The sequence below is a fragment of the Mustela nigripes genome, chromosome 8, assembly GCF_022355385.1.
Source record: "Mustela nigripes isolate SB6536 chromosome 8, MUSNIG.SB6536, whole genome shotgun sequence".
NCBI classification, from domain to species: domain Eukaryota; kingdom Metazoa; phylum Chordata; class Mammalia; order Carnivora; family Mustelidae; genus Mustela; species Mustela nigripes.
Window position 1 is genome coordinate 67,860,684 of NC_081564.1, and position 21,991 is coordinate 67,882,674.

General features: G+C 41.5%; 1 protein-coding gene across 1 annotated transcript; it reads left to right on the plus strand.

Moving 5' to 3' along the window:
* Positions 1–18: 18 nt before the first annotated feature.
* Positions 19–15,464, plus strand: SKA1 (spindle and kinetochore associated complex subunit 1). Its single transcript, XM_059410060.1, has 7 exons — positions 19–188; positions 824–923; positions 4,284–4,408; positions 5,946–6,043; positions 9,140–9,277; positions 12,938–13,107; positions 13,887–15,464. Exons 2-7 carry the CDS (start codon positions 836–838, stop codon positions 14,033–14,035), a joined length of 768 nt encoding a protein of 255 aa, XP_059266043.1. The 5' UTR covers positions 19–188; positions 824–835; the 3' UTR covers positions 14,036–15,464.
* The last annotated feature ends 6,527 nt before the right edge of the window (positions 15,465–21,991 follow it).

The following is a 21,991-nucleotide window of genomic DNA, read 5'->3' on the forward strand; positions in this document are numbered from 1 at the left end:
CACTTTAGGGCGCCGGAACTCGAGCAGCCCGCGTTCCGGGAGCGCCGACGTGCGCGTGCGCGGCGCGGGGTCCTGGCGGGCACTTTGAATTTCGCTCCCGGAGTCTCTTATCCCGGGCTTCCGAGGCTGGGGTCTCCGAGGCTGGCGATCGTGTAGCGAGTGGTGCTTTGCTCCCGGACCCGCGGCAGGTTGGAATCTGAAGTTGGGGATCCGGCGGAGGCATTGTTTGGGCAGAATGGGGGCGCGGGGCCGCCAGGCCGAGCCGAGGGACTGCGCTCCGTCTCCCCACCGCTCGGTTGGCTGCAGTGGATGCTTTAGATCTGTCCTACCCTCGGAATGAATAACTGACTCCTTCCCTTCCCCTCCCCCTGCCTCTGTATCAGCTCCAAACCGTAAAGCTCCAGTCCCCGGCAGCCTGGGAGAAATGCTCACTTGGACTCGTTTCTTTGCCCTTACTGTGTGCTTTCTTTTTAATTCATGTGCACTTTACATTTTTAAAGAAGATTTCATAGTTGTCTTTATATATAAGTCGTGCATTTGTCCCCCTAAGTCCCCTGTACTTTGGTTTGGGATGCATTGATTCCAGAAGGCTCAAAGACTAGTCAGTATTGGATTCTAGTTAAAAACTGAATTTTGTAGAATTGGAAGAAATTGAGTTTTTGCACTTTCTTTTCAAGATGTGATTTAGTGTATCACATCTGTGGTTCACTTACTGGATCACATTACTGGATCAGTACTGGTAAATGCCTGTATGGATTTTGAAAGTAAACAGAAACTTGTCCTTTCTGTTTTTGTAAATGTTTATTTCTTTATTTTTTCTAAGGAGGATTAAAGGATGGCCTCCTCAGATCTGGAACAATTATGCTCTCATATTAATGAAAAGATTAGCAATATTAAAAGAACTCTGTCACTTAGAAATTGTGGTAAGTAGAACAGATTCCACTGACATAGATGTAAAATGCATTTTAATTATTGTTCCACTTTTAATATCCTAAGCCTGGTTCCACTTTGAATATCCTAAGTCTGGTTAAGCCTCGACATTTTAACTTTCAAACAGTGGTTTTTTGAAGCGCTCCAGCATTAATAGTTTGAATATAGCAGAGTACTAAAATGTAAGTTATAGTGAACAATGACCTGCATATTAATTAGACTTAATGGCTTGTGTTTTTCTGAGATACACAAGATACAATAGGAAGATTTGAAGGTTATCTGGCATTTGTGGTGGTAAAGCTAGAGATACTGAAAGGTAAGGGGTAAAAATAGAAGTGAAAAAGACCCACAGGGGTAAAAATAGCCCATTCTCCATCTAGCAGCTTGCTTTGCAGGAATCTGATCTTTATATATGACTAGGAAACAACTGATTGAAAATGTCCAGTTTTCTAATGTCCAGAAGCTTGGAGGTTGTAACCATCTTCCAGAATATTCAGAAGGGCTGAAAGAGGATGAGGCAATGACAGTGCAAAGAAATGGGTGATACTAGTCAAGTCTGGGAAAGTACTGTTTACAAAAATTGTGAGCTCCCGAGTCTATGTTAGGAGAGCTTAAGATTTATTTATAGGCAGAATTCTATTTGCTGGGAAAATTGTAGTGAATTTCACTGTAGTTTGTACTGTGAATTGATAATTTAAGACATTCTTAAGAATATGAAATTATAATGTTGAAATGCCCGTTTGAATTATACATGTCCTTCTAGGGACTTTCGTATTCTTCATTTCTTGTCGAGAACCTTCAGTAAAGGAACACCACCCATTGTACAATTTACGGCTTACTTTCTCTGTAGAAAGTGCAAGCTGAGGGGAGTGTGGGTTCTTCTCCAGCTCTCTCATTTCACACATGACTCTCAGAAGTCAAGTCACTTGCCGAGCTCCCTAGCTCATGGTGGTCGGTTGGAACTACCATTTTGGATCCTGATTCCCAGTCTAGTATTCTTCCTACTTCTGTGCCACTTTTATTGAATAACCCAAAAAGGACATCTAGATTTTTAATGTCCTGTTTAGCCTTTTCTTTCTAGGGGCATGATTACTGTATGATAAAAAGATAAAATTTAGAGACCTCTAAAACAACTAAACCTTGAATTCAAATGACCCCACCAAAGCATGAGGTTTGCCGAAGCAATGTGACCTATTAGATCATTACACACTATCATTTGTATGTGGAGAGAATGATTTGTCTATTTGGTTCCATCGCTTATTTATTTATTTATTTATTTTTAAAGATTTTATCTATTTGACAGAGATCACAAGTAGGCAGAGAGGCAGGTAGAGAGAGACGGGGGAAGTGGGGAGCAGACTCCCCTCCGAGCAGAGAGCGCAATGTGGGGCTCGATCCCAGGACCCTGAGATCATGACCTGAGCTGAAGGCAGAGGCTTAACCCACCGAGCCACCCAGGTGCCCCTCCATCGCTCATTTAATAGAGCTCACTCTATTTACCCTTATCTGTTTGCCACTCTAGCTGCCGTAAGTTACGAAATCAGTAGACAGGGCCCTAAAATGAGGTGACTAAAAGTTATTTGAAATGCAAGTGTGTCCACACTAGTTATTTAACTCCCTGAAATTAATCTTGATAGAGACATCTGTACTCTTACTTCCTTACTAATTTCTTTTAGTCATTATGAACCTACTGTCAAATGCGATTAACATTGATATTAGATAAGAATTATTAGATATTAGATAATGATATGATTATGGTATGATAATGATATAGATAATGGTAATGATATTAGATAAGAATTAATTAATGATATTAGATAAGAATTATATATTGCTTGTCATGTTAATGAGGAATAGTAGTTAGCATTTACTGAGTGTTTTACTAGATTTCCAGGCACAATGTTCAACCCATCTTATATATATGTTGTTGCTTATCTTCACAGTAACCTTGAGGTAGGTGCCGGTGTCTCTGACTTTAGGTCTTGGACCTTCTGGCCATTTCACACTACAGCCTCCAGAATCTACAGATATGGTCGAATTATGCTTTTCTTTATTTTTTTCCCCATCTCCCTAATAGTGTCTTTACTTACATACATTTCATTGGTTATTAGAAGTAAAGATGGAAATACTTGATTATGATGATAGTTTTTCTTTTGTGCTTCTGATCTCATAAAAATTTTTTTTTATTCCTACTTTTATTTCTAGGGAGGAGGAGACTCTGGTTTTCCCATTCTCAAATCTATGGATTTGAGGGGTGCTGGAGGGGGCGTTGGGAGTATGAGAGCATGCTGCTTTATAAACACCTGATGTTTGTTTCTGTCAAAAACTCCAGGCTTATGACTAGCCTGTGACTTTTATGTTACTTTTTCTGTTTAATATGAATCTCAAACCCAAGTGCATCCCAAGCCAGTACTACAGATCATAAAGAGAAGCTCTCCCCCATCTCCCACATACCCTTGAGAACCAGTCCAAGACAAAAGCTTCTCTCCCTGGCCAGTGACAGAATTTTGAGGAATGCAATTTCACTGAAGGTTTACCCCATGAATGAGTCTCCTTTGGGATTCTCACTTCCAACACCCTGTGCTTTGAGTTATCAAAGCCTTGGTTCTTGACCCCATTAAAACCAAATGTGTTGGGTTGCTGAGACTGGTAAACAACTCTCTCCAGGTTTCCTCTGCACACCCAGTTGAGGCTGTTGTAGCATCAGCTCCCCCATATTGCCTGTGTGGGTCTGTCTTCATGCCAAAGCCATTGGAGATTTATCATGTTCTCATGAAAGCTCAACTGTAGAAGGGTTGAGGGTAGAAGGGCTTTTTTGCGTGTGTGTGTGTTTTTTTTAATCCAACATTTCTAGGTGTGTTATTATAGTGGAGGACTTTGCCAAAATCAAGGGACTCAGGGGACACTTTGTACTTACCTCTCCCTTCCTTCACTACCATATTACTTAGAAATGAGGTCTTAAGATTATCCATGGAGGGCGCCTGGGTGGCTCAGTGGGTTAAAGCCTCTGTCTTCAGCTCAGGTCATGATCCCAGGGTCCTGGGATCGAGCCCTGCGTCTGGCTTTCTACTCAGCAGGGAAGCTGCTTCCCTTCCTCTCTCTCTGCCTGCCTCTCTGCCTACTTGTGATCTCTGTCAAATAAATAAATAAATAAAATCTTAAAAAAAAAAAAAAAGATTATCCATGGAGACAAGTTCTAGAACCTGAAACAGTAGTCCTTTCTCCTCCCCCAAGTGTCTCTCTCAGGTAAAGCTCTGGCCCAAGAGTTTAATTGGGTTGAGATTGAGAAGAATACGGTGTGCTAATACTTTTCTGTATACTTGATTTTTCATTATCTCTTTGTTTACTAATAGGTCAGGAACCTGCCTTGAGGACTAAATTAGATAAAATAGGAGATGAGATCATTGTTGTAAATGAACTTCTAAATAAATTGGAATTGGAGATTCAGTATCAAGAACAAACCAACCATTCACTCAAGGTAATGTTTTTACAATGAAGAAACGAAAGGGCAATAAATACAAACTGCCTAATCACCAGGGAATTCTGGATTCTTTACATTCCAAATGTTCTTGCTGTAAATTATTATTAATGGTATACACTGTATCTTCTTAGTATAAAGGACTCCAGAGCTCCTCAGGTGTTTGTTTCTTTATGTGGGTAGCCAGTGAAATTGAACTATACTGAAAAGGAAGATTTCCTAAATAAATCTTGGTAGCATTAATTTAAACAAATGATCTGATAGAGTGATGTGGAAGGAACACCTAGCCTGGGCTGAGGAGATGCAGATTCTCGCCCTGGCTGCGCTCAGCACCTTCTGCCACCCTGAGAAAGCCCTTTTACCTCTTTGGGTCTTGTGGTCATCCTTTGGAAAATAATGGGTCATACTGAAGGATTTCTTAGGTCCTTCTATTCTGCATTTCTCTGTTCTATGAAGTGTAATATAAGGATTCTCAAGTACAGAAAAATTTGAGTCTCAGTCACACCCCATTTTGATTTAAATAAGCTTTCTAACTGACTAAGCTAATGAGAGTGCTTGTGTACTTCTGGGAAAATACACAACCTGTACATAGTTACCTCGTGCTGTTGGAGCTATTGGTGGGCTCCCTGAGATTGAACGAGGTGGCCTCTATGGTCCCTTTCAGCCTTATAATCCTTAATTTTTTCCATTTAAAATAATCTGTTTTTCCACTATAGGAATGGGCATGAATCCTACTACTGCTGAAATGAAATTAGTGGCTATGAATGTCATTCAGCTCTTAGAAAGAAAGATGTCCTATAAATTCAAAACAGAAACCAATATTGGTTTCAGTTCTAACCTATCCAGGAGTGCCCAGAGTTAAGTGTGGGCCTAAAGAACATTACGTTCAGAATGGAAGGCTATTTAGAATTTTTGTTCATCTTACGATTGAGAATCAGAAGTCAGCAATCTAAAGGTGTTGAGTATTTTTCTTATTAAATTTGCATGAGTTCATAGCCTCAAGTTCTAGCGAAAGGTAAAGACAAAACAAAAGCAAAGCACTCAGAAGCCAGTGGAAATTTCCATTAAGCCAGGGTATGTGGGTGTCAGCGATGCTGGTGGTTCTGAGGAGCGTCTCGGACGTGTGCTCCAGCCATGCACCATCCTCCTGGCGCTGCTGTACAGATAACACCGGGGAATGTTTGTTAAGTCGACAAAAGCAATTTACTAGAATGACAAACAAAAATCCTTCATGCATTTTTTAGTTGCTCTCCAAGGTGACATGTCAACCCTCCCTGCTGTAATGTGATTATAACCATTGTTCTCTGAAAACCAGTAGAGAAAGCTACTGTATTGCCATCTAAAACCAGCTCTGGAAACCAGAGGGTTTGTAAAAAAAATAATGCTACAGGCAGTGCTTTCCCACCTCCTGTGTTCTGAACACTCCCAGTCACTGTCATTGTGGTTGTGATTGCGCTCTTTACAGTGTCTTAAAACACACACTGGTGGGACAGACGCTTACTTGGGAGCTATTTTTTTTTTTTTTTTTTAATTTTAGGAACTCTCTGAATCCCTTGAAGAGGATTATAAAGACGTGGAGCATCTCAAAGAAAACATTCCTCCCCATTTGCCTCAAGTAACAGTAAGCCAGAACTTGTAAGTGTATTTATAATGATTCTTGCTATCTGCATTTATCAAACTCTTCAACACCTCAGCTCTTTGCTTTCTTATGGACTTGTGGTTTTGTTAGTGTTTGTTGGTTTTCTTAACATTTACCCTAGAAATAGTTATCCTGCTGCCTCCGCAGAAATCGTCGTGCGTCTTTCCCACGGGCGAGTGTCCGCGAGGCTCTCTTTTCCCACTTTGTCTCGTTTCTTTACCTCAGACCAGAGTTGGTCAACCTCGGCCATCTTCAGCCAGATGATTCCTTGTTGTGAGGACAGTGAGGAGGTTCAGTAGCATGCCTGATCTCCGTCTACCAACTACATGCTAAGGGGACCCCCCATCCCCCCAGCCGCACCCATGCCCAGTTGTGACAATGAAAAAATGTCTCCTCACATTGCCATGTGTCCTCTGGGGGACAGACTCTCCCTGATCCTTGAGAACCACTGTCTTAGGGCAAAAATAAGCTTAATGAAGTTCCCATCTTATAAACAGCCAAAGGAACAAAACACTTAGCTTTTCTTCCCTCCCCCACAACTAGTGTCCCCTGTGTGTCCCCCACCAGTATGTGTTTGCGCCTCCCCTTTTCCCCAGAGCCCCCCTCTGCCTGTCCCTGGGCTGCTAGTACCACCACACTTAGAAAGCTGACCCAGAAATTTCCCTGCAGCCCCGATCCTTCTTTCCAGATTGTATTTCGCTGTCTCTTTGTTTCTGAAACGCTGTGTTCTGCTCTGTCCCAGTGCTCCGTGGTCATCCCGCACCTCTGACTTGGCTGCCTCCCGTTTCTCTGCCCTCCTTTAAATTACGGGCATCTCCTAAAGCTGTGTTTGGCCCACGCTTCCCTTCCACCATAGTCAGTGCTCTCAAATGTCCCAACTCCAGCCTTGACGTGACCTCTGCTGCTTGCCAGGAGCCTAGCACATGAGCTGTTCCCTCCAGCTCTGCATGTCTGAGGCCAAACCGACCAGTTCCTTGTTACCAACCCATCGTGCCTGCTGCCTTCCCCACTTCCCCTGGACAGGAGCTGGGTACCTTCCGCCTGTCTTTCTCTCTGTAGCCCTCAGCCATGCACGCTGCCTCTATAGGGTTTTGTCTGTCGCAGCCCTCTCTTCTGTTCTCATCGGCTGGCTCTGGGTGCGATCTCCCATCATCCCGTGTCTTTGTGATTTGAGAGCTCCTGTGCTTTGTCCTTCCGTGGTTCCACTGCTCCCCCTCTCCAGGCATCTGCCACCAAAGTTACATTTCTAAAAGGGGGTTCCAAGGGTGTAAAAACATTCCATGTGTAATATAAAAATTTTTAACTTCTGAAATGTATCATATATATCCAGAAAAGTGACTAACCATTATTTGTGCAAATTGAAGAATTAAACAAACATCAGTGTATCTAACTTTCAGATTAAGAAATACGATATTACCTGTACCTCACAACCCTTCTTCTCTTGCAGACCTTTCCTTTATCAAAGAGGTAGCCATCCTGCTGTTTGTGATAATCATACTCTTGCACATGTGTTTCTATAAACATGATGCTGCTTAAATTTGAAAACCTGAAAGGAAGGCATGAGCCTTGCCGTGTGGGAGATGAGCCACATTACTGCGGATGGTTGAAGTTCTCTAGAAAAAGATAAGCTCCACAGAGTACTTGACATGGTCAGGCTCCCCTGCAGTGTCCCTGCAAGAAGAGAAAATGGTGGGTGAGGTCATGAATGAAAGCTCGGAGCTGAGGTCATCACAGGACATCTGCCAGGATTGTGCCGTGGGCTGGACATCAGACAGCCAGCAGGACTATGGCTTAGGGAATAGGAGGAATTTTCTTCTCCCGACCTCACTGTGGCTTAGTTTCAGCTTTCAGCCAAGGTCATAGCAGAACCTTTCTGTAGCTTGAAATGGTTCTTTTCAGCTGACAGTCGCAGCAGAGCATGAAGGAAAAAATCAGGAATTTCTCTTAGCATCTGGTGAAGACAAGCAAGTAGAGCCAAGAATCTGCCAGGCTCACCATGAAGTCTCATGTTAACACTCATGGAAGGTTGATGGTACCATAGCATTGGTCATCTTCATCTCGACAACCTAACCATATGTCCATCTGCAGTCATGGCGCCTCAGTCGGGCCTGGTTCCCTCATGTCTGGTGCTCAGCTGTCATCTTGGGGTCTCATCTTCCTGTGTTTCTGGGATTCCCTTCACTTGCTCTTGGGTTGGATTTGCTCTGTCTCCTGTCTCCCATTTCTGTTTCGGAGTAGTCGAGCCAGCATGGCTTCACTTGCTGCTGCCAGCAAGGGTCTGTTCCTTCCCTGGCAGCTAAATCACCCAGAAGCTACAGCCTATTTCTAGACTCTTAGTTAGTGGGGTAGGAACTATATTAGGCTTCTCACTGACTCTAAAAATTGGGTAGGACTGAAGCCAAAAGTTCCATGCTCATTGCTGGCAACTAAAATGAATCTGCAACAGGCAGAGACTGATGCTAGCAACCAGTGGGATAAACTAGAAAAATAGAAGTATAAGAAGATTAATGTTTCTATGTTCAGAATTATGGAGTTAGGAAGAGAAGCTGTTTAGAGGTTAAGATAAATTCGACTTGACACGTATTGACTTTGAGAAGCCAGTGGGATAACCGATGAAGACGTTTAGCCTAGGTACAGCATACACCTGTGTTTTGGGTGTGTAAATATAATTCTACTACTAAAGATTTGGGGACTTCTTTTTTCAGTGTTCTCTTCACTATTCAGATCTTCATGAACGATAGGAGAAGGGGCGGCAAAAATTTTTGGATAGGGGCGCCTGGGTGGCTCAGTGGGTTGAGGCCTCTGCCTTCAGCTCAGGTCATGATCTCAGGGTCCTGGGATCAAGCCCCGCATTGGGCTCTCTGCTGGGTGGGGAGCCTGCTTCCTCTTTTCTCTCTGCCTGCCTCTCTGCCTACTTGTGATCTCTGTCTGTCAAATAAATGAGTAAAATCTTTAAAAAAATTTTTTTGGCTATACAATTATAATAAGGTGAATCTTGTATTTGTTAACGGATTGTTTTCAGTTGGGAAAACTTCCTAGTATGCTATGAAATTCTGATGATCGCTTGTACCTCTGTGCATCTCTGTCTGCAGTGCTAATGTCTCAGATCTTGACCCTGAGGAACCAGTCAAAGTTGAGGAAACCGCAGCCACAAAGAAGCCCCCAAAAGAACAAAGAAGTATAAAAGAAATGCCGTTTATAACTTCTGATGAATTTAATGGCATTCCAGCGTAAGTATTTAAGATAGAATTTTAACGTTCAACTCTTTAGGTCAACATACATGATTGTTTACATCCTAAAGCCTGATTATATTCACAGTGTGCTGTGTTCAAATATTGATCTTTTCTCAGCTAGTCTTACCTCAGACAATGAAAATGCAGGAAACCTTTAGTTGAAGATGGTTAAAATCATGGTTTTTATTTGGTCTAGAGCTCTTCAGAGCAAGATCTAGAGATGGGTCAGGGTATTGCTGAGTCCTCTCCAGGACCATTTCGTGGTCCAGATTTATCCAGTTACATTTTAAAAGTAGCTGTTTTGGGGTGCCTGGGTGGCTCAGTTGGCTAAGTGTCCATATCTTGTTTTCGGCTCAGGTCATGATTTCAGGGTTGTGAGATCAAGCCCTGCGTTGGGCTCCTCACTCAGCTTCAAATCCGCTTGTCCCTCTCCCTCTTCCCACTTGTGCTCTCTTGGGCTCCCTCTCTCAAATAAATAAATGAAATCTTAAAAAAGAAAAAAGTAGCTTCAGTTTTGGTGAATTTTAAGGAACGTGTGCTGTATAGGTTTGAGAATTAGAATGGCAAATGTTGTGTGTGTTTGGTTTCCATTTGCTCTTCAACTTATGCCACACATATGTTTGAGTGTGTGTTCTGTTCCGGGCTGTGGGTCACTGAGAACAATGCAGGGGTGAGTAAGACAAGATTCCTTCCCTGGAAGGAGGTCTGCTTTGCTCTTTACGGAAGACAGTAATGGAGAGCCCATGATGGAAACTCCTGTTTGTTTGTTTAAAGATTTATTTATTTATTTTAGAGGGGTGGGGGGAGAGAGAAAGATCCAGACCCCCCACTGAGCACAGAGCCCCATGCAGGGCTCCACGTGGGGCTTCATCTCATGACCCTGAGATCATGACTTGAGCTGAAATCATGAATCAGACTCTTCACCGACTGAGCCACCCAAGTGCCCCTGGAAACTCGTGTTTTTAAACTCTCATTGATCCAGGGCTTTGCTTAACTTCTTGGCTTTATATTGTTGCATATTGTATTATGTTTTCATTTTACAAATAACAGCTTTTTAGAAAATGTTGTCAGAAAAAAACTTAACTGTCGTTCTGCCACCCAGATAAGATGGAGTATTTCCTTTCAGATTTTAATTTCACATGTATAATAGGTTGTTTCTGATTGTCATTACAACAATGTAGTTATACTGCTATTAGAGCTTACTTGCTTTTTTTATTATGAGCATTTTGCCATTGTTAACTATTATTGTAAACTTGGATTTATTAGTTGTGTTAGATTTCCTTAAAATGAGACTGACCTTTCTCTTTAATCTTTTTTTTTTGTCAGTCATTTATTTTATGATAGCTTTATTTTCATGAAAATTTTGTTTGATGCTATTCAATTTTTTAAACTGTTATTTTTGTTGCTCATTGGCTGACCTAAAGAAAGAAGCAAATGTCTGTGAGGAACAGTGGAGTAGATGGGCTTTTATAAAATGCTTCTGTGAAGAGATGAAGGAAATTAGGATAGTCTTGGTAGAGTATTCATTTATTCATTTTTAAGCTGAGGGGTTATTTACTGACTGAGAGAACTTAGATGATTGGGATAAGGAAAAATGTATTCCAAGCATTGGGCTTTTCTTTATTTTATCTTTAAAAAATTAATACTGAGGGTAAAGTTAAGATAGAGAACATTGACAGAGGTGGGGGTGGGCACTGAGGAAATTAAGATAATAGTTCAGAGGACTTAAAGGAATTGCTTTGTGGGGAGCTATAGGATCAACAGTTTGTAAGAATTATAGTTACAAACAACAGAAGCAAAAATGAATTTAGAAAAGAAGAGAATAGGGGCTCATGGGCTCATGAATATTTTTTAAATATTCAGTTGTTTAAGGCTCTGCCTTTGGCTCAGGTCATGTTGTTGGGGTCCTGGGATCGAGTTCCGCATCAGGCTCCCTGTACAGGGGGAGTCTGCTTCTTCCTCTCCCTCTGCCTGCCACTCGCCCTGCTTGTAGGTGCGCGCTCAGCTCTCTCTCCCTCTCTCAAATAAATAAGATTCTTAAATAAAAGAAAAGAAGAGAGTAGTGAAAATGAATGTTTTTTGGCTAATATATTATTATTAATATATTATTTATATTATATTATTTATATTTTATCATTTACATATTAATATGTTATATTGTTTATATTATATTAGTATATGATTATTATATATAGTTATAATATATGTTATTTCATATTATAGAAGTTTTGATTAGGAGAGGTGAAGGGCAGCGTTTCACATACTGAATCCACAGTTTATTGAAGGGAAAAATTGAGGCAAGTGATTGGGTTTTGTTTTTGGCATGTGCAGAGAAATCGAGTCTCCTGTTTCAGCCTTATTCTAAGACTGTATGGTGACTGGGAGAATGGCAAGAGGGAGATGGGTTTGGAAGAGTGGATTCAGCTGCACACTGGCTCCCCTCTCCCTGCAACTCGCCCCCAGACCCTGTCCTCTGCCAGCTGCACTATTGGCTCTCTGTCCTGATGGTCGTCACCATCTTTGTTGTGGTCTTTGTTGTCCATCTTCCCTTCCCCTCCTCCCCTTTCTTTCTCAGAACAGATAAGTTAGCAGAAAACCAGAGTGGTATAGTTATGTAAGCTACTTAATATATATTTATATATATATATTTATATATATATATATATATATATTATTTTTTAAAAATATTTAATTAATTTATTTATTTGACAGATCACAGGCAGGCAGAGAGAGGCGGGGAAGCAAGCTCTCTGCTGAGCCCGATGCGGGGCTCGATCCCAGGACCCTGGGATCATGACCTGAGCTGAAAGCAGAGGCTTTAATCCACTGAGCCAACCAGGCACCCTTATTTATATATATTTTTAAAGATTTTATTTATTTATTTGATAGAAAGAGAGGGAACACAAGCAAGGGCAGAGGGAGAGGGAGAGGGAGAAGCAGGCTTCCCGCTGACCAGGGAGCCCGATGCGGGGTTCGATCCCAGGACGCTGGGATCGTGACCCTAGCCAAAGGCAGACACTTAACAACTGAACTACCCAGGTGTCCCTTTACTTAATATTTAAGTTTTTCTTTTCCTTGCTCACAAACATTTAAAGATATTTAAATAAACTTCTCTCTTGCAGTTAACCAGCAAGAGACCCTGTTTTAAATTGTAGTATTTGAGACCCTTTTTTAAATTGTAGTATTAAGTCTGAGTATTAAGGCAGTAAGTATTAAGGCAAAGAATGGAGATGAATACATCCAGATATAAATAGGAAGTTAAGCGACCGATACTCTGTTTCTATTTAATTTTTCAGCTATTGAGATGTGTTTATTTGGAAGTTGATATACATTTTTTAAAAATATTTATTTATTTATTTTGGTGGGGGTTGGGGCAAGGGGAAAGGGAGAGAAAAAAATCTCCAGCAGACTCCATGCTAAACGTGGATCTGGACACTGGGCCCCATCTCACGACCCTGAGATAATGACCTGAGCTGAAACCAAGAGTTGGACGTTCAACCAAGTGAGCCACCCAAGTGCCTATACATATGTATGTATTTTTATGAAGAGTTCTAATATCTTTGCTTCTGTATAAAGTCATCATACATAAACACTTTTCAAAGAAAAAATAATTTTGTATAATGATTCTTTAAAAATTAATCACATACTTATTTGCAGGTACATGAAATCTCGCTTAACCTATTGTCAAATTAATGATGTTATTAAAGAAATCAACAAGGCGGTGGTTAGTAAATACAAGATCCTACATCAACCAAAAAAGTCCATGAGTTCCGTGGCCAGAAATCTCTACCACAGATTTATTGACGAAGAAACGAAAGATACCAAAGGTAAAAATGATAGCTTATATATGTGTGCATGTTTGGAGTGCAACTAAATCGTGAGAAACGAGGTGAATTCTAGAAAATTCTGAATCTAGAGAGGTAGTTCTCAACCAGGAGTGGTTTTCCCAGTAGGGCACGTTTTCTCCATGGCTGGAGATAATTCGGGTTGTTACAGCTAGGGCTGAGCTGCCACTGGTGTCCAGAGACTAAAAGCACAGTTGAGTACAGTGCACAAGACCGCTGCCACGGAAAGAAATACCTAGCTCCAGGTGTCTCTACTTTCGAGGCGGAGAAACACTGCTTTAGAGTCTATTATAAAGCTCTACCCAGTGTTTTCAGAATTGGAGTAGTAATGAAAACACTTACCACGTACCAGATAGTGTATTGAGAGCTCTAGTCCTCACATCTTACGAGCTATGTTACCCCCATTTTGCAGATGAGGCAGAGAGAGCGTCCCGTTCTTGTCCGAGGTCAGCCAATTAAGGGATGGAGTTGCCAGTGATTTCATTCTCTTAACCACTATCCCGTATTTCTTCTTGAAAAGTCAGTTCAGAAGATATCAGCAGACAGCTAGTAATACAATAAGCAGGGCTACACTTCGCTAAACATCATGCAACTTCAGTTGAGAGAATACTGATAATTTCACCGAGGATATCTGTTCTCAACTTTGGCTGCCTAATGATGGTAAACATGATCCATGTTATTCATGGTCACAATGTAATCCCTTTAAATCTCATCCTGAAAGTTGTCCTTATGAAAAGTAGTACTAATATCTTTATTTTCAGGTCACTATTTCATAGTGGAAGCTGACATAAAGGAGTTCACAGCTTTGAAAGCTGACAAGCGGTTTCACGTGATACTGAATATCTTACGACACTGCCGGAGGCTCTCAGAGGTCCGCGGGGGAGGCCTTACCCGATACGTCATAACTTGAAGCCCGTGTGCTCTTTTGAACTGGCCAGATATGGGGTGTAGGCCACTCCCGTGGTTTCCTTATATGTGATTTCTTTATAAATGATTTCTTTGGCTTTTTCATTTTCTTTTCTAGCTTCCTATAAAAACAATTTTTTAGGAGGTAAAGCACATATATTTTAAAATTCATTTTCTTTCAGAACGTATTTAACCCCCTACCAGATGAACCTCTGTGCTAGGTATATAATGGAACTAAAAAATATTCATGGTTAATTTTTGTGTTTAGTGACAGTGCTGTAGACCTCAATAAGATAGATGCACATGTGATAATGGAAGAAAAAGTTCAAGAAGATAAGGTCAAAGATACCCTATCTTTTTTTTTTTTTAAGTAGGCTCCACACCCAGCATGGAGCTCAGCACAAGGCTTGAACTCACGACTCTGAGATTAAGATGTGAGCTGAGACCAAGAGTCAGACACTTAACTAAGCCACTCCGGTGCTTCAGTGATACCCAGGCTCTTTAGAATTAAAGGTTGTTAATGTCAAAATTCTATCAATGGCATTTCAGTCTACAGGCAGAAGTTGGATTTATAGGCAGCCCCCCTCCCTGGGATGATTCTGCTTTCCCATGTGTTGTTAGGGAACAGCTTACCTGAAATGCATTTGGTATGGACCAATCCATAAACATCAACTATAATGAAATTGTAATAAAAATATACTGAGATGAAAAAAATGATAAAATAACACATAAGCGGTTTGATAGTTGTCGTGGAAAATGGGTGGTTGGATTGCAAGAATTGTGGATGTTTCTCTTGTGCACTTATGGAGACTGGCTATGTGTGTTTTAGTCAGAGTTCTCCAGAGATACAGAACCAATAGGAGGTAGATATATGGAGAGAGAGAGAGAGATGATGACAAATCGGTTGAGAAGTCCCTCGATCTGCCGTCTGCCAGCTGGAGACCGAGGAAAGCCGGGCCTGAGAAGCAGAGAGCATGAGATGTGGCTCCAGCAGTGAGGCGGAAAAAAGAAGTGAATGCCTCTTTCTTCCGCCTTTTCTTGTATTCGGGTCATGCGCAGATGGGATGATGCCCACACACACTGGGGAGGGCCGTCTACCGAGTCTACAGATTCAAATGCTCATCCCTTCTGGAAACGCCCTCGCAGAGGCGTCCAGAAACAAGGTTTAGTGTGGGCACCCTGTGGCCAGTGCAGGTGACACATAAAGTGAACTCTCACAGTCTCTGTGCCGTCTGCTGGGTAGATGGATCCTTGTAGCCCAGTGAAAACTCATCGAGGCCTGGTGGCCTGGTGAATACAATACACTCCCTGTGAGGACCACAGAGTATATTAGAGGCACTACTTACTGTCATCCTTCCTTCCCTAATTTAAATGCAGATGTGTTTAATCTTTCATGTCTTGCTTTAAATAAAAATAATGGCATTATTCTTTAAGTCTTACTTGATTTCTCTCTATATATTGTCATTTTCTATAAAAGACCATTTTATCTGCTTGAAATATTCTTGAAACTCATAGTGAACAACTGTCCATAAATGTGTCTAACTCTTGTAGAATGGATACTGAGGAAAGCAATTAGTCTCTATTTTAATCATTAGCACATAATCAGTTTGTTACATTAATTTGGGCATACATTGATGGACTTGTATTCATCAAAGAATAATAAAGACATTAATTTTCAAACAAGAACTAATCTCTTGGGACGCCTGGGTGGCTCAGTCATTGGACGTCTGCCTTCGGCTCAGGTCATGATCCCAGGGTTCTGGGATCAAGTACTGAATCAGGCTCCCTGCTCAGCGGGGAGTCTGCTTCTCCCTCTCCAACTCCCCGTGCTTGTGTTCCTGCTCTTGCTGTCTCTGTCAAATAAATAAAATCTTGAGGGAAAAAAAAGAATTAATCTCTGTTACATGAACTTTATTTTCAAGTCAATAACAGGGTTGTTCCACTTCCTCATTTTTGTAAATGACACCTTTAAAGATCTATGTTTGGATGCATCTCGCGGTCCTGGGGCTCTGCCCTCAGGTGTACCCCTCACCCTTCGCTCTCCAGCTTCTCTACAGTAGCTGGCAGCCTTAAGCCCCCTTCCTCGGCAGTCCATGGTGCCCACGGCATGGCTCTCCATAACTGGGAGAACTGCCCCTTACGCTGCAGCTCTCTGCTGCAGGTTCTGAAGCCTGGCAGGGATGGATTCCTGCTGGCTGTCACCTGCGGGGTGCCACTAAGCCTGAAGCCTGGCTTCACACCTTGTCCTACCAGCCTGTGGGTCCTGGGAGGAAGACGGCTGGGTTCTGACACCCAGAGCCTTGCTCAGGCTTCTAGACTTGAGATACTAATTTTTTTACGTAAAGTCTTTCATCTGTTCTTTGAAGGTTCAATAACAGAAAAAAAAATGGGGGGGGGGGTCATGTTCTAGCTTTAAAAAGGCTTAAGAGTCTAACCAAATATAAACCATGAAACTTGAGGCACCTGGATGGCTCAGTTCTTCAAGTAACCGGCTTGATTTCGGCTCAGGTCATGTCTCAGGGTCATGGGATCAGGCCCTGCTTTGGGCTCCCTGCTCAGTGGGGAGTCTGCTTCAGATTCTCTCTCTTCTTTTACCCCTCCCCCTACTAGTGCATGCTCTCTCCAATAAAACATTTTTAAAAACGATTTTTTATTTAAGAGAGAGCAAGAACACAAGGTTGGGGGGAGAAGCAGGCAGAGGGAGAGGGAGAAGTGGACTCATTGTAGTTTTGATTTGCATTTCCCTGATGACTAGTGATGAGCATTTTTTCATGTGTCTGGAGACATGAGTTTCTTGAATGATGCTGGATGTAAATATTGTTATGTTTGCACACAAAGCGATGTATTTGGCATCTTAAATGTGGAGAAATGATGTATGTGTGTAAGCATGGTATCTGAAAAATGTGTTACTTTTAATTAACCCTGTTTTCAGGTATTGGGCAGGGAACACCCTCTACAGGTGATCAATGGGGATAGACTCATTTCTTTCTTTTTTTTTTTTTAAGATTTTCTAATTTATTCATTGAGGCAAAGAAAGAGCGAGCATGAGCGGGGGAAAGAGGCAGAGGGAGAAGGAAACTTCTTGCTGAGCCAGGAGCCCGACTGAGGGCTCGATCCCAGGACCCTGGGATCATGACTGGAGCTGAAGGCAGACACGTAACTAAACCACCTAGGCGCCCCCAGATTCTCATTTCTAAAGCAGGTTAAACTTAATTATTATGAGCCCACTCTCTGCCTTTTCTTTTTAACAACTGTAGTGCAATTTCAGACTAATACTTTAAGTCTAGGGTCAATGCAGCAACTCAAAAAGTGCAAGTAATTAAAATTTTCTTCTTTCTGATGGGTCAACATGAGAAATGCCAGCAATTTCTAATTATAAACATTTTCTTTCTAGAATGATTGTGGTCTGTGCATCAGCTGCATGTGAAAACTTACAACTCCAATCCTTATTTTGACTCAGAAATCCAATTATTTCTTGGGAATAATTTCTTTGACTCTAAAAGAACAATCCAGCAACACGGTGCATCAAAAACCAGAGCATCAGAAATCTGGGTTCTAGTTCTCCCTCTGCCATTTACTCCCTTTTGGTTCTACCTTCAAAAGTTTGACCCCTTCTCCCAAGCTCCATATCAACTACCCTGGTCCCAAAGAGCATCCTCTCTACCCTGGATTAATTCAGTTTCCTAACTGGTCTCTGTGTTTGCTGTTGCCTCCCTACTGTCTATTCTCCAATGAACCAAAGTTAAAGGAGGTCACTCTCCCACTCAAAAACCTTCAGTAGCTCCGCATTTCTTAGACAGTAAGAGCCCAGTCCTTATAAAGGCCTGGAAAGCTCTTCATGCCTCCCTCCTCCTGCTGCTCTATTTCCCACCTCGGCTGGGGCAGCTCCTACCTCCATGCTGTTTCTGGAACAGGCCACGTAGGCGTCTCCCTCAGGCCTCTGCATGGACTGTTGCCCCTGCCCAGAAAGCTCCTCATCCTTCACCCCTACGAACCCCCTCCTTCCTCCCTTAATCTGCTCTGATGTCATTTGATTATTGAGGCCTTTTCAGACCTCGATGTATCTAAAATTAGAGCTCCAAATAAAATAAAATAAAATAAAATAAAAATAAAATTAGAGCTCCCTCTGCAACACCTTCCCTTCCCTGCTTTATTCTCCTTCATAGCACGTATGTGTATCTGACGGTCTATGTATGTTAGCAATTTATTTGTCTTTCCCTACTCCTGAGGCCAGGAGTTTTTGTCCCCTTTTATTTCCTGCTGAGTCCCCAGGCAATGTAGCAGGCCTCAACAGTAGAGGGCGCTAAAGCAATACTTCTGAATGCTCATTCAGGACACCAGTCTGTGGCCTGGGCAAGGGATTTCACCTTCTCCCGCCTCCATTTCTTCCTGAATATAGCAACATAGTTGAAAAAAATTTCTCTCATTTCGAGTTTTAATAGTCTATGATTCTAATATCCTCAGTTACCTCTGGGAAATACTCAGTTGAAACTGAGGGCGATTCTGAGTGGATGATAAAAAAATTATAAAAAAATATTTGCTGATAATTACATGGAAATCTTATCTTTTAAGGCAAGAATTTGTGGAACTATTAAGCATCAAGAAATAATGAACTTCTAAGTTATTAGTTGAGTAACAAAAAGGTTTTTTAAAAAATATTTTATTTACTTATTTAAGAGAGAGAGAGCATGAGAGAGAGCGAGAGCCCAAGTAGGGGGGAGGGGTAGAGAGAGAAGCAGATTCCCCATCAAACAGGGAGCCCGATATGGGTCTCCATCCCAGGACCCTGGGATTATGAGCTGAGCTGAAGGCAGGCTCCTAACCCACTGAGCCACCTGGGTTCCCAAAAGAAGTTTTCACTGACTAAAAACCTTATACATTTTTTTAAACCCAAATCTTGTTTCTAATTTATTTTGCTTGTTAGATAATAATTGTAAGATTTCAGAATTTATAAATGTTATACTAATTGTAACTGAAATTATGGTGGAGCGTTGAATAGAACTATGTGTAATTATATAGCCTGCAGTTTTATTTTATAATATTAAATATTTCTTCTATGAAACAGCCTGGCTCCTAATAAACCATTGCCATTGTTCCAAAATACATCTATTAATACAAGTGCCAAAAAGAAAATGTTAGCGTTACTAAATATATTAAGGAGTCTCCCTAGAAAAGTTTCAAACAGTGTTACTCAAACTGGATCCAAGACTATATATATGATTGGAAAGTAGAAATAATTTAATATAATGTCAGTTGAACCCTTTTAAAGTTAGACTGACTCAAACTAAGTCCCTAAGGCCAAAGAAAATAGATTCTTACCTAGAAACAATCAGAGGGTTACTGGAGGGGAGGCAGGTGGAGGGATGGGTGAGATAGGAATGGGGATCAAGGGGCGCCTGGGTGGCTCAGTTGGTTAAATGTCTGCCTCTGGTTCAGGTCATGATCTTGGGGTCCTGAGATCAAACTCCACATTGGGCTCCCTCCTTAGTGGGGAGTCTGCCTCTGCCTCTCCCCTCCACTTGTGCTCTCTCTCTCTCAAATAAATAAATAAAATTTTGAAAACAAAAAAGGAATGGGAATGGGGATTAATATTTCACTTGTGATGAGCCCTGGGTGATGTACAGAAGTGTTGAATCACTATATTGTACGCCTCAAATTATTACTCCGCTGTGTGTTAACTACAATGGAATTTAAAATTTTATTTTTTTATTTTTATTTTTATTTTTTTAAAGATTTTATTTATTTATTTGACAGACAGAGATCACAAGTAGGCAGAGAGGCAGGCAGAGAGAGAGAGAGAGAAGGAAGCAGGCTCTCCGCAGAGCAGACAGCCCGATGCGGGGCTCGATCCCAGGACCCTGGGATCATGACCTGAGCCCCTCACTGAGCCACCCAGGTGCCCCTGGAATTTAAAAATTTAAACAAAAAGTAAGTCTTGAAGGAACACACACAAAAAGTATTTATGAGAAATTATGGTATAATTAGAAATTTGTGTCACATTCTTTATTATAAACACGCTTTTCCCTGGTGTTTTGAAAAGCCATAAATTAGGTGGCTAGGAGGTAACATCAGTTTTAAAAGAGATTAAATTTACAAACAGTTTAATGCACAGACGTTAAGAATATAGATCAATGGATATTGACTAGTGCACATACCCGTGTAACGCACACCCCTATCATTTTTTCCTTAAACTTTTCTTTTGAGATAATTATAGGTTGACACAGCTATAAGGAGCAACAGAACTTTTCCCTTCACTCAGCCTCAATGGTAACATCTTGCACAGCTAGAGCACAAGATCACAACCAGGATATTGACTTTGATACAGTCAAGATACAAACATTTCTACCACTACAAAGATCCCTCATACTGTCCTTTGGGACCACACCTGCTTCCCTCCTAGCAGCCCCCCCTCCTTTGCCCTGACACCCACTCATCCATTGGACATTTCTATAATGCTGTCATCTCGAGAATGTTACAGGATAAAACCCTTTGAGCATGGCTCCCCCCACCCACACCGCCCACTTAGTATAATTCTCTGGAAATTCACCCAAGTGGTTGCACCTGTCAACAGTTTGCTCCTTTTTATTATTGCGAAGTTTTCCACAGAATGGAGGGTGAGGATACACCATCCTTACTGTAATCATCCCACCTGCTTATCTGCATAGATCTCCAGGGGAGGCTATCATGAATCAAGCTGCTAGACACATGAAAGAACGCTTTCTTGCGTGAACATAAATCTTCATTTATTGGGGAGTGCCAGTCCCAGGAGGGCAATTGTTGGATCCCATGGCAGTTGCATATTTACTTGTTTTTTTCCCAGCCTGTCAGATTGCAGCCCGGAGTAGCTGCACCATTTCCCATTTTCCTCTGAACACTGCTTTCACGGGCATGCCGCAAATTTTGATAAGTTCTATTTTCCTTTTTCTCACTTCAAAATATTTCAAAATTTCTCTTGAGACTCCATTTTTTTCCCCCCCCCCCCCCCGTTTAGGAGTGTGGCTGTTTAATTCCAGATATCTGGGGATTTTCTAGCTCCCTTTCTGTTATTGATCTTGAATTTATTTCCATGTTGGCTTGAGAGTATACTTGGTGTGACTTCTATTTTATATTTGCGAAGGTGTGATTTATGGCCTCGGTTGTGGTCTGTCTTGGTGAATATTCCTTGGGAGTTGGAGAAGAATGTGTAATATGCCACCATTGGGTGAAGTACTCTGTGTGAATTAAATCCTGTTGATCGTTGGTGCTGTTTCGTTCAACTATGTCCTTACTGCTTTTCCACCTGCTGCATAGACCAGGTACTGATAGGGGCTCAGGTATCCAGATACCACCCTAGACCTTGTCTATTTCTCATCTCTGCCTCCTGAATTTTGATACTCTGTTAGGTACATACACATTAAAGATTGTTTATGTCTTCTTGGAGAATTGACTTCTTTATCATGAATGCCTCTCTGTTTCCCTGATTATTTTCCTTCTGAAGTTGACTTTGTCTGAAATTACTATAGCTACTCCAGATCTGTCCCGCTTGTGTTAGCAAGGTGGATCTTAATCCCTGTACCTTTTATCTGTGTTTTATAAACAAGTTATAGTTGGATTTTTTTTTTAAATCCTGTCAACGCTGCCTTTTAACTGGCATGTTTAGGCAGTTCACATTTAAGGTGGTTACTGAGGTATTTGGATTAACATCTGTGCTATTTGTACCATTTTCTATTGGCTGATTTTGTTCTTCACTTCTTAGTGTTCAAGCCTTTCTTTGGCTTTAACTGAGTGTTTTATATAATTCTATTTTCTCTCTTAGCATATAAATTATACTTCCTTTAAAAATAATTTTAGTGGGGGCGCCTGGGTGGCTCAGTGGTTTAAGCCTCTGCCTTCAGCTCGGATCATGATCTCAGGGTCCTGGGATCGAGCCCCACATCGGGCTCTCTGCTCAGCGGGGAGCCTGCTTCCTCCTCTCTCTCTG

Bases quoted from the DNA above. Each gene is read 5' to 3' on its own strand.
- SKA1 (XM_059410060.1), top strand. From the start codon at position 836: ATGGCCTCCTCAGATCTGGAACAATTATGCTCTCATATTAATGAAAAG. The intron at 4,409-5,945 runs GTAATGTTTTTA...TTTTAATTTTAG, and splicing joins AAACCAACCATTCACTCAAG to GAACTCTCTGAATCCCTTGA. The intron at 13,108-13,886 runs GTAAAAATGATA...CTTTATTTTCAG, and splicing joins AGAAACGAAAGATACCAAAG to GTCACTATTTCATAGTGGAA.